This window comes from Channa argus, chromosome 22 (assembly GCF_033026475.1).
Source record: "Channa argus isolate prfri chromosome 22, Channa argus male v1.0, whole genome shotgun sequence".
Classification (NCBI taxonomy): Eukaryota; Metazoa; Chordata; class Actinopteri; order Anabantiformes; family Channidae; genus Channa; species Channa argus.
Window position 1 is genome coordinate 2,863,807 of NC_090218.1, and position 11,517 is coordinate 2,875,323.

The window sequence follows — 11,517 nt, forward strand, 5'->3', positions numbered from 1 at the left end:
TCTGTACCGTGTCTCTTACTGTATTCTCATCTGTGCCTTTGTGCAATATTACGAAGCGATCCTAATGGCCTCATAGCAGCCCAAACATTCAGTGGTTGTACTGGAACAGGGCAGCCCTGTTCACACATGCACACACAGCTCGTCTCCAAATGCGTCCTGGACTAGCGGGTAAAGCGGTAGAGATGCTGAGCGGTGCTACCTGCAGGGTTAGGCCGAGGCTCGGCAGGCTCTTGCTGGCCCCTGCCACTAACACAGTACCACCTCTGACAAACACGCAGAACCGGAGATTTCGGTCCACGTCCTCGATGCAGGGATTTTCAGAACTGGCAAGAGAGCGGTCGAAGACTGTCACGTCGTTTTACAACCAGTCAGCAATTGACACTTCTGCAGAAAAGGTAGGATTGTGAAACATTAGCGTTACCGCTATTCTCCCGTCAACTGTCGGTCCTGCTGCTGTGGGAGCGAATCAGCAAGCTAGCAGTAGAAGGACAGTAACGTTAGCAGCTAGCAGCGTTCGTGCTGCGTTCACGGTCATTGAAACGACCGTAAGTGCTACGCCTTACAAGAACTTAAAGCAGCGATATACTTTTGTTGGCGTTTACAGCTGGTTTAGCTAATTAAACGTCACTAGTTGGCCCAGCAGACATACTGGATGAACATTGATTTGTCTTTCCAACTTAGAAAGCTGTCACAAACGATTAGTGTTCTTAGCTAGCTTCGAGTAAATAACAATATATTTGACTGTTATGTAAATACAAAACAAGTGGTCAAGCTGGGGCATTTCGATTTGTTTTTATGGCTTCTTCTTGGGATATTACAGTTTTTAGGATGGTGACTGTGTGTTTGCTTATATTACTTTTTTAATATATTATAAAGACGCCAAGGCCGTTAGCACTAACTTGAGTCTGACCGCGTTAAAATAGTTGCTGCCAAGAACTTGAATGCAGCGTCACGAGGACTAATCGCTTAGCTAACTTAGCGCTCAGTTACTGTTAATGTTGGCAACCTCGTTGCTTGTCATGAAGTTGGAGAAGATTCGTCAATACAAAGCAGACATTTGAACTATAATTACAGATGTGATGATTGACCAATAACGAGAGAGTTGATAGTGTTGTATTTCAGTGATGGAGGCTGAGTTGAACCCCCAGCATCCAAAGTAATTGTAACTCTCCAACTCTTATTTAGATCTCTAAAATATTTTATATATAAAATATTATATTATATAATATATATTTTTTATATAAATATATAACAGTTTTTAAATTTTATATATAAATATATAAAATATTTTACCATATTGGACAAAACCTATTTACACAAAGAAGGTTTCTGCAGTGTTGGTGCTAATGTATTGCATGTAGTCACTGATAATTCTTTTTAAGACCAAACATTTAGCCGATCAGCCGCAATTGATGTCTCGTGACTTGCAGTCACACGTTAATCTGGTGCAGTGGTTCCCGACATAAGGTTCCAAAATAAGAGGATACAAGGGAAACAAGATCGAAGTGACCTTGAAAAGGATATCCCCAGCAGAATAAATCCAAATTATTATCTTTGCCCTTTCTCCAGTGCCATTTTCAGGTGTACAGACACACGCATATAAACGAGACACCCTCCAGATTTGGTCTAGCTGATCTCATCAAAGTTTGTTCTATATGCATTTTTGTTTTGTTTTTTTGTTTTTCACATCCAGATAAGAAATCCAAATACACATTGCATGTTAAACCAAGACTAAGCTTAATAAGATTGTGATTATTATGAGATGGTACATGTCTTGGAATCTTGTTGCACACCATTGTATTGTGTAACAATGTTTGTTAAATGTGTGACACAACCAGTGCCCTAAAATCCAGCCACTGCACGGTGATTCACCACTTACTGTTTTCAGGCGTGTCATAGGGCAACTCCCTGCGTAATGGATATAAATTATACAAATTTGTCTGCATGCCACGATCTTACCTTTGGTTATAATGTAGACAAATTTCATTTAATTTATGGACCATCATATGAGAGGCTTATATTTGGTTGGCCTGACTATGGAGCTCAAATTGTGACTGAAAGATGTTTTTTTTAATTGGGTTTCAGAACTATATTTGTAATGTTGTTGACTTTTTCTTCCTCAGGTAATTTGTAATTTGAATCAAACACTTTTCGACAGTATTTCTCTTTAAAAAAGTTTAGCAATGTTTCACTTTTGAAAATATTTTCTATAAATAATATTTATGTTTATGACAAGTATCAGAAGTATGTTATATGACAGATGTTTTCTGTTCCCCATGTAGCCACATGGCGAATAGCTTTAACTGTGAATGTGTACGTGATCATGTCTCCCCCCCTTAGGCCTCAGTGAGGCTGACTTTAGCAACTCTGTTGTATTCTGGGAAGTCTGCCGATGGACACCACATCTTGGTAAATATTTTAGCCACATATAAAGAACTGCCAAGTATTTCATAGTGAAGTTCTTGGATCTCTGTGACTCTTTACTCACTTGCTTTCCACTGTGTGTCAGAGCAGTGCCAAGTACCTACATAAAGAGCTGCCTGTACGAATCGCCCATCGCATCAAAGGATTCCGTAGCTTGCCCTTCATTATTGGTTGCAACCCCACCATTCTCCAGGTGGTAAGTAAACAATTCTCACTCTTCAACATTGCTCCTGGCTGCAGTAAGAGGGCATCAGCTCTGCAGCAGATGTGTAATAAGAAAGCTGACAACTAGGTCACACACGAGAGTCATGCCTGAACAAAAGAAATTCTCTCTCAAGATGCTTTAACAAAACAAGTGGTTAACTCTGCTGCCTCCATAACTCCATAGTGTGGCACAGGAGGTAGAGCACCAATCACAGGGTTAGTAATGCAATCCCCAACTCCATTTCTGGAACCCCAAATTATTCCCGATTGTCGGGCTAGGACCGATATACAGACCTATATAAAAGAGGATTATTTATCATTACACTCAATGTAAACACAGCGACAACGAGGAGCCGCTGCTGTTTTTGTGAACTTTGGCTGTTAATTACTGATTCAGGTGTATATAAGGCATTGTAATGTGGATTAACAGACAATATGATTGTCAGTATTCAGTATCTGGATTAACGTAACATGACAGATTTTTGAGTTTAAATACGTCTGAAAGTTTGGGTTACTGAAATCCCAAAGAAAAACTAGAGAGAAGAAGAACCAGTCACATTTGTTATGTAGCATGTACAACTAATTGAAGTGCATTTTTCAGATTCACCAATTTAGAATTTTCTCTGTAATTTTTGTAAAAAACACAATAGTCTGCTGCTCTCATGTGAATGTCACAATACCTAAGGCCTCCACTTGTTTTTAAAAGCTTTTCTGCATGTGACTATTCCCAAATGATTCCTACAAGACCTTTCAGAAAGACAAAATCTTTTAGATAAGGTAATTCCGTCTAATGAAACCTGTCCACAGTAACCTCTGGTCCTGCAAAGATGTGTTGCAGTGACATTTCTTAAAATACCATTTTGTACAAATAAAATTCTCTGTATAGAAGTGAAGGCACAACCCCCATAAACAGATATTGCACAAACCCAGCTTAAATATAAACACACAACAATCATTTTACATGCCTGAAAAACTTTATTTTTAAAAAGTACCGGTCAGTAATTGTTGCACATTGACACACATTTAAATAATACAGCTGTCTCAATTTAGCTATCTCTGGCATCTGTGTGGCAAAAACATACTGTTTTTTAAAAAAAATGTTTTCCCCTGCAAGCCCTTCAAAACCGACTCACCTCCTCTTTGCACATGCTGTTGTTAATGAACTTTCACCTATATTCCTTCTTTTCAAGTATCAGAGCTCCACTCTGCTCACTGCATAAATTGTGTGACAACAGATGTAATGTTGGTTGAACCGGATTAAGTCAGTCTATCAGTCCTTTCACCAAAAATAAAAGAGTAGCGGAGCAGATTTTGATTTTCAACTATTACTCGAGCCGGTTAAGGTGTAAAGCTTGATATCGTACATTTCACCTGAGAAACAAAGGTTGTCTTGTGGGAGAGTTGTTTGGCTTTGTTGGTACAAGAGAAAATTTCATGGTTTGTAATGTAACCCACGTGTGAAATTGTGAGTTGTGCTGTGGGGCCCTGTCAGGGGCCTGTGCTGGTAGTGTGATGGTTTCTGGTTGGATGCACAATCCAAGAGGATCATTCTAACTACAATCTCCACCTCTTCTCTTCTTTCCTTCAGCATGAACTGTACATCAGAGCCTACCACATGCTCAGTGACTTTCCCCAGGTGTGTGTCCTGCAATCTTACACACACACACACATAAACACAGGGTCATAAGGTCAACCTCTTAATTTTTCAGGGAGCGGCTTAATTTTATGATCCTAAACAGGAAATGTGTGCCTTTGCTGTGTAGGCTTTCAACTTACTCGCATGTTGTTTAGGTACAGCTGAAATTAACCCAGACCCTTAACCCTTGTTGCATTTTCTATCAACTATTTTAAATAAAAATCAACTATTTTAAATAAAAAGCCCCAAGTGCCCCTAGTTGTCTCTAAATGCTAAATACATGCACAGATTTGACGAGCAAACAAATAAGAATCGCCTTATGTTCGGTATTTTACTTTTTAATCATTTAAATGATCAATCAATTCTATTCTTTAGCCTTTTTAATTTCTTTATAAAGTGATATCAACTGCAAAGTTTTCTTCAGTTTTCTCAAAAACATGACATAGTCCAGTTAGATCATCAATACTGCATAGCTATCTGCTGACTCATCATTTAAAAAATGGAATACATTACTTTTTTAAAATATTTGTCATTACATTCACTGCAGTGAAAATGCAGAACACTCATATAGTTGCTGCATAAATAGATGGACTCATTGTTTGGCTGTGATCTATACAATATTGACAATGTACTGAATATACTGTTCTTAGATGTTATTTGTACCAATGATCAGTATTTTTAATTTTTAAATTTAGCCTGAGACTTATTTGATCATTTAATTTCCTGTTCTGCTCATATGTCACTAATGTTATAGCTAATGAAAAATGACAACTTGTGCATTCTTACTTTTAAGTGTGAGGACAAATTAAATTTTTAATTGACAATGACAAGGAATGGCTTAATATGTATTGTTCACTCGCTCTTGTGTTCAGTAATGTAAGTGTAATTTTAAGACTGTAGATACTGAAACATCTGTTGGATATGTTCTTTGTTATGCTCTGTGTAAAGTCAGCCATCCATTTATACGTTATCTTAGATTTATCAGTTGGTCTTTCTAAAATGTTGCTCTCTGGCATCTTTGCCTGCTACAAACAGCCCCAGCAGGTTCAGGAAAACATAATATATAACGTGCTCCCTGACATGTTTGTGTGTACAGCAGTAAATCACCATGGATGTACTCTGCCAGGTTTTCTGACTTTTCTGAAGTATAATATTTTTGCAGAAGTAAATGGTTATACTTGCAAATATTCCCTTAAAGGTTTAAGATGATTTGAACTCATAAGAGTAAAAGACCCACAGTGTGTTTTGGAAGAAACCCCAAAGACAACTGTGGAAATAAACTATTATTACTTCTGAAAAGGCATGTGAGCTGAGAAATTAGCTTTTAATGTCCAAAGATTAAAAATGTAATTCATTTGTAAGTGACAACTTCATGTAGTCATGTAGTCTGGAGTACCCAGAGGAATAACACGCAAGCACGGTGAGAACATGCAAACTCCACTCAAAAAAGGCCACAGTCGGTCAGGGACGAGACCACGCAACCTTTTATCTGTGAAGTGGCAGCACTAACTAAATTATAATACACAGACAGTTAGTTTACTTTTTGACAATGCTGATTCCATTAGTAAAACAACACTCTCCTTTTTTGTTATAACATAAGAAAGGGTGGTCACTTGTCAATTATAAGTTATACCAATTTGAATTAATTCAGCAAATAGACAATGAGTGAAAACCAAGCAAAATAAAACCCAAACAGCTGATGTGATTTACACTCATTTGTTGACAGATCAAGGATCAGGACTTTGAGGCTCGATTCTGTAAACTGGTGCAGCAGCTACTGGACGACCACAAAGATGTGGTCACCATGCTGGCGCAGGGCTTCAGGGAATGTCGCAGACACATCCAGGTACCAGCTGTTTCTCCAGGCTTTTCAAAACACCAGATATAACTACAGTGTCTGATCTTAGAAATGATTACCTACTAATAATTCAAATAATCTGTATGGGATATTTCCTTAGTGATCTTTCCTTTCCTTTATAGCAGAGTGCAACTCTAATAAAGCACTAATTTTGCTTTGGGATTAATAAAGTTGTTTCAGAATTTTGAGCAATGCTATTAAAGGTCCAAATTGAAATCTTACTTTGATTTCAAAGTAAAATAAGCAATATACAGTAAGTATTCAGCATGTATGTTGATTTGTATGTTGACTTTTTTTTTCCCCCCCTCTGCCTTTGCAGGATGAGACAATCATCCGCAGCTTCCTGGATACAACACTTTGCTCTCGTCTTGGAATCCGAATGCTGGCCACACACCATCTTGCCCTCCACGAAGAAAATGTACGCAATTATTTTTAACACTTCTAAACTGTGTTGTTTCCCTAAAGAAGGATTTTCTCTGTAGTAAATCAATATTTACGGCTGGGTGTCCAACTATTCTAAATTTCCAGTCACACACACCTGGTGGCAGAACGTTTTGTGGGGGTCACTCCCAGTCAGAGCAGAACTCCCTCTTTTATTAATATATGGCTTTCCTTTCTTTCCTGTGAGCCCATTACTTCATACAAAAGACAATCATCTTAAAATTTAGAAACAAACATAGTTTCTATAATTCCCAAACAGTAGTTTTTGGCAAATCTTATTAATGCACGAGGAATTAATATATATATATATATATATGTGGGGAACTACTTTCAGCCAGGAGAAAACAAGTTTATGATATGATATTTCTAATAATCAACCGCAGGAATACAGTTAAAAAAAAAATAATTCCTCCATGCAGTGAAGCAAAAATAATATCAAATCCGCTGACTGAAAGAAAATAACAGTAATAATTATTTTGAAATGGGTGAAGTTTATTATACTTGATTTGAACTGTATTTCTGTTTTTGTTTCAGCCTGATTTTGTTGGGATCATATGCAGACGTCTGTCCCCCAAAAAGATCATAGAGAAGTGGGTGGACTTTGCCAGGTAAGTGTTTAGTCACACAGTTTATTTATCACCTCTAGATGACTTTCTGAATGAGCTCTCTTTTGGCTGAGGAAAGTCAGAGTTCACCTGATAAACTCTCAGCTACATACATGTCCAAGGGCCTAGAGCTGTGAATGAGATATGAGCTATCGTTCTTGTTTACATTGTGTAATCTTATCCAGTGACCTTTTTTGGAGTCTGTGACTCCACAAAGAAATATTCCCACTGCACAAGGACTAATAATCGGTGAACTGCTTTGGAATAATGTGTTTATCTGTTGTTCGGGAACAGTGTGTAGCAGGTGAACACTGAAATCACAGCGCAATACATATATTTTATCATTTCTCCTCTGATGGTTTAATCACAATCGCACTGTAGCTCAAGGGATCACAGTGTTGGGCAGTTCTTTAGTTTTGCAAGACTAAAACATATTTGGGTCCCCTGTAGAATTAATTTTTATACTTTTGCTGATTTTGTTTTCACAATTTATGTAGCACAACCAAAATGTCACATTTGTAATACATTGGTTTATGACCAAATACCTGTTAAACCTAGTAGGATTCTCAACCCTGTGTACTGTACTTTGTTTAGTGCTAACTGTTGAATGTCATCAAGCTGGCTGGCTTAAAAATGAGATGGCAAAGGGATGAAGTGACAAAATGCAGAAATGTTAAAAACAAGTTGAATATCAGTCCAGCCATCTACAGTGCAAACCCCAACAGTAGATGTATAACTTGTTTCCCTGTTGCTGATCTTGGCTAACTCAGATATAAATTGATTTCCAATAATGACCAACAATGGAAACGCAGTCCAGCGATTGATAGATGCATAGTGAAAGTAACACAAACCCCTTTGAAATCTATACCATTCAGAGAACAAAAGAGTCAGTCAACACTATCTGTGCTGAACTTGTGATGGTCAGTTTTTCCCATTTTCACGTTCCGTTGTTCCACCAGACGCCTGTGTGAGCACCAATACGGTAACTCTCCCAGGGTCAGGATCAACGGACACGTAGCAGCTCGCTTCCCGTTCATCCCTCTGCCCCTGGATTACATCCTGCCTGAGCTCCTTAAGAATGCCATGAGGTACTATAAGCTTCCCGCAAACACAGACAGGCACAGTCCAGACTGTACATATTTTTAGTTTGATGTGATTGTGTTTTTTTTTTTTTTTTAAACTGTGTTACAATGTCAAATATAATGTATACTATATTGAAGTACCAAGTATATTTATGCATATGATTTCACACTATCAAGTATATACTGTATATCTCAGACACAGTTGTTCTGTAGTGGCTAAATCCTCTAAAAGATACGTACTTTACTAGCTACATGTGAAATTGTTACAGAGTAAAACCAAAAAAATGTATTTCAATTTCTGCTATTTATTAATTAATACATAGAGGCGTCTATAATAATTTGAGATGTATTCATTTTTGTCTGTACTTACCGCAATTAATTCCCATTTTGGGCTTCTACAGAAAATGTCTATTTATTTTGTTGTCTAATTATTGGTTTATTAACTATTATTTTGCCATTCACGGAAAGTAAGTTAAGTTATGGGCAAAAAGAAAACGAAATAATATGAAGAGCATCGCAATGGGCTTTTTGATGTTCAACATTTATTCCTTCTGCTGTCACTTAGGAGTCAGTCCAGGTTTGTGATCAGACTTTCTGGCAATAACAAGTTGCTGGCTGTATCTTGGTTACATTCCTGTCATTCATTTTGGTCACTATTTGAGAACATGGAAGCAGAACAGGCAATTTGGAAAAGTGTTGCATGCTGGTTGTTTTTGATTGAGAATGTAACTATTTTATTCACAGAGGAATAAATCGATGGATCACTCATCAACTGTTACCCAAGAAAGCAGATTTCAAAAGACCTATTCTTTCTATGACATCTATTTATGTATATTTTCAGGGCCACAATGGAAAGCCATCTGGACACCCCATACAATGTGCCTGATGTGGTTGTCACCATTGCCAATAATGACATTGACTTTGTCATCAGGTGAGTTGCTAAATGTTGGATCCAAGGCTGCTGTTTTTTTTTTTAACACCTGTGATTTTTTTTTTGGCAACTTGCATTATAAGACTGGGGTTGTTTTGACATTTTCGTGTTGCTCAGAGCTTCCATAGAATAACTTTTTTTTTTTTAATTTCCTGCAGGATTTCAGATCGTGGCGGCGGTATCCCTCACAACATAATAGACAAGGTGATGGATTACCACTTCAGCACAGCTGAGGAGAGTGCACAGGACCCACGCATGAGCAATCTCTTCAACAGCATTACCAACAGTGGAAACCAGTCCAGCCCTATGCATGGGTGAGCATTTGAAAGTACACAATGTGTGTGTTCAGCATTTAACAGAGGAAATAAAGGAAGTGCCACTCAACTGGCTGTTTGTGATATGTGGTCATACAGTTACATGTGGTCATCAGCTTTCACTATAGCTGATCAAACAATACAACAGCTAACAAAAACCTGAACAAATGGCAGAAATTTGTTCTTAAAGCTCGAGTGCACAAAAAGTTGTTGATTCAATGTACAGTTGTGTTTTTGTTTTTGTATTGGATAGGTGTTTGTCACCTATGATGCATTAAGTGGTTAAATGTAAATATGTTCTTTCTTTTTCCAGTCTTGGTTAAACTGCAAGACCAGTGTTTCATTTGTCCTACTGTGAGAAAATTTCTGTAAAGCTGATCTTATCATTAATACACTCCAACAACGTACTGCTTTTTGTGGGTCTCTGTACATCTGTGCACGTATTTTGTCTGCTGTTTTGCACAGCAGTTATCGTCCACTATAGCAACATTTTTACTGATCATTTTCACATTGTTTTGCATACACAGTGCAACTATGCAACTTGACTGCTTTACTGTCTTCCTGTGCTGCAGGTTTGGCTTTGGGTTGCCCACCTCTAGGGCCTACGCTGAGTACCTTGGCGGCTCTCTGTCCATACAGTCTATGCAGGGCATCGGCACTGACGTCTACCTTCGTCTGCGCCACATTGACGGCAAAGGAGAGAGCTTCAGAGTGTAAACCACCTCTCTAGTCATCTTGTAGATCACAACTTAGGAATCAGGCCATGCAGGAGTGTGGAGCGTTTCCCAGCAGGAAGGCTGGTGTGGACTAACAGACTTGCTCCACAAGTGATAGCCTACACAGTGTGTTGTCAGAAAGCCCTTTATGTTACCAATCCCACTACTTGTTGTTTTTTTGCCCTTAGATTTATTATAAGCTATGTTAGCTGTCAAGTTTTTGATTTCACTTGTTTTCCTTTTTGTTTTGTATCCTGTGGTTTGTCGTCTTGAAGTTTTGACGGGTGTATGAACTTATGAATGTTTAGGTTATTGGGACAAACAAACTGTGCTTATTCACAGTCACTGATGCTAATGTGGAAGGAGGGAGAAGGGGGGGGGTAAAAAAAAAAAAGGGCTTCAGTTTTAAGGAAGTTCACCAAACGTTAAGTGTTACATAACCTCAAAATAAGAACAGTCATTGGTGGATAAACATTTTAAATTAAACTTCTGAAACACTCCACAGCCTCCCAGTCAAAATCTCCTTGCCACCAGAGCTGCTCAAATTGTTGATGATCAGTGTAATGATAGTTTGATCGACGCGATTCCAGCATGTTTTCAGCTGTTATAAGTCTACAAAGGAACACAGCTTCTGTTGGTGGCAGTAATGTATATGTCCCAACCCCTGACGGCCCTTTGTGATATGTTCAGGTGCCAAAACACCAAAAGCTCATTAACAGATTTCTTACTTGTTATGTTATAACATTACGAGATGAACATCTTTGTTCAGCTGGGTTATTGTGGTGCTTTCAGCCAGGGAAGCCAACCGAGATGTTCAGTTGCCTTATTGTGTGATGCTAGTCCTTCTACTGCATGCTGACTTTTTTGTTTTCATTTTGTTGCCTTTATTGGCTCACACAGGTGAACACCAGTTCAGTTTCTTTAGTTTGGTGTCAGATGATTTTTCATAAAAAAATAGATTTCTGGTTGTCATGCTCACTGCTTGCAACAATCATATCAGATTTTACTTTACTGTAACAACCTACAAAGTAATAATATACCAGAGAAGTATTTACTAACATTATTTTCTGTTTTTGTTTTTTCTTAATGGTAATTATTATTTTTTTTTTTTTTTGGTATGTCAGGTTGAAGCTTGGTGTCTTTTTGAAGTTAGGCTTGTATAAGATTACCTTTCAGGAGGAGATGGTGCAGAGATTTTTTTAAGTTGATTATCTCAGATCACAACTTAATAACAACAGTGGTCATAATTAGTGCGTGTTTTTTTTTTGTTTGTTTGTTTTTTCAAATATATTCTATTCAGTCATTA

The 11,517-nt window shown here is 37.9% G+C and overlaps 1 protein-coding gene across 1 annotated transcript; it reads left to right on the plus strand.

The window, feature by feature from the left end:
• bckdk (branched chain ketoacid dehydrogenase kinase) lies at positions 1 to 11,517 on the plus strand. The gene is made up of 11 exons (XM_067491585.1): positions 1 to 395; positions 2,341 to 2,409; positions 2,510 to 2,620; positions 4,217 to 4,264; positions 5,991 to 6,110; positions 6,442 to 6,540; positions 7,098 to 7,171; positions 8,128 to 8,256; positions 9,092 to 9,181; positions 9,340 to 9,495; positions 10,068 to 11,517. Exons 1-11 carry the CDS (start codon positions 150 to 152, stop codon positions 10,210 to 10,212), a joined length of 1,287 nt encoding a protein of 428 aa, XP_067347686.1. The 5' UTR covers positions 1 to 149; the 3' UTR covers positions 10,213 to 11,517.

Excerpts from the sequence above, each read along its gene's own strand:
- bckdk (XM_067491585.1), top strand. The coding sequence starts at position 150 with ATGCGTCCTGGACTAGCGGGTAAAGCGGTAGAGATGCTGAGCGGTGCT. Across the intron at positions 6,111-6,441 it reads AATGTCGCAGACACATCCAG|GATGAGACAATCATCCGCAG; the intron begins GTACCAGCTGTT and ends CTGCCTTTGCAG. Across the intron at positions 6,541-7,097 it reads TTGCCCTCCACGAAGAAAAT|CCTGATTTTGTTGGGATCAT; the intron begins GTACGCAATTAT and ends TTTTTGTTTCAG.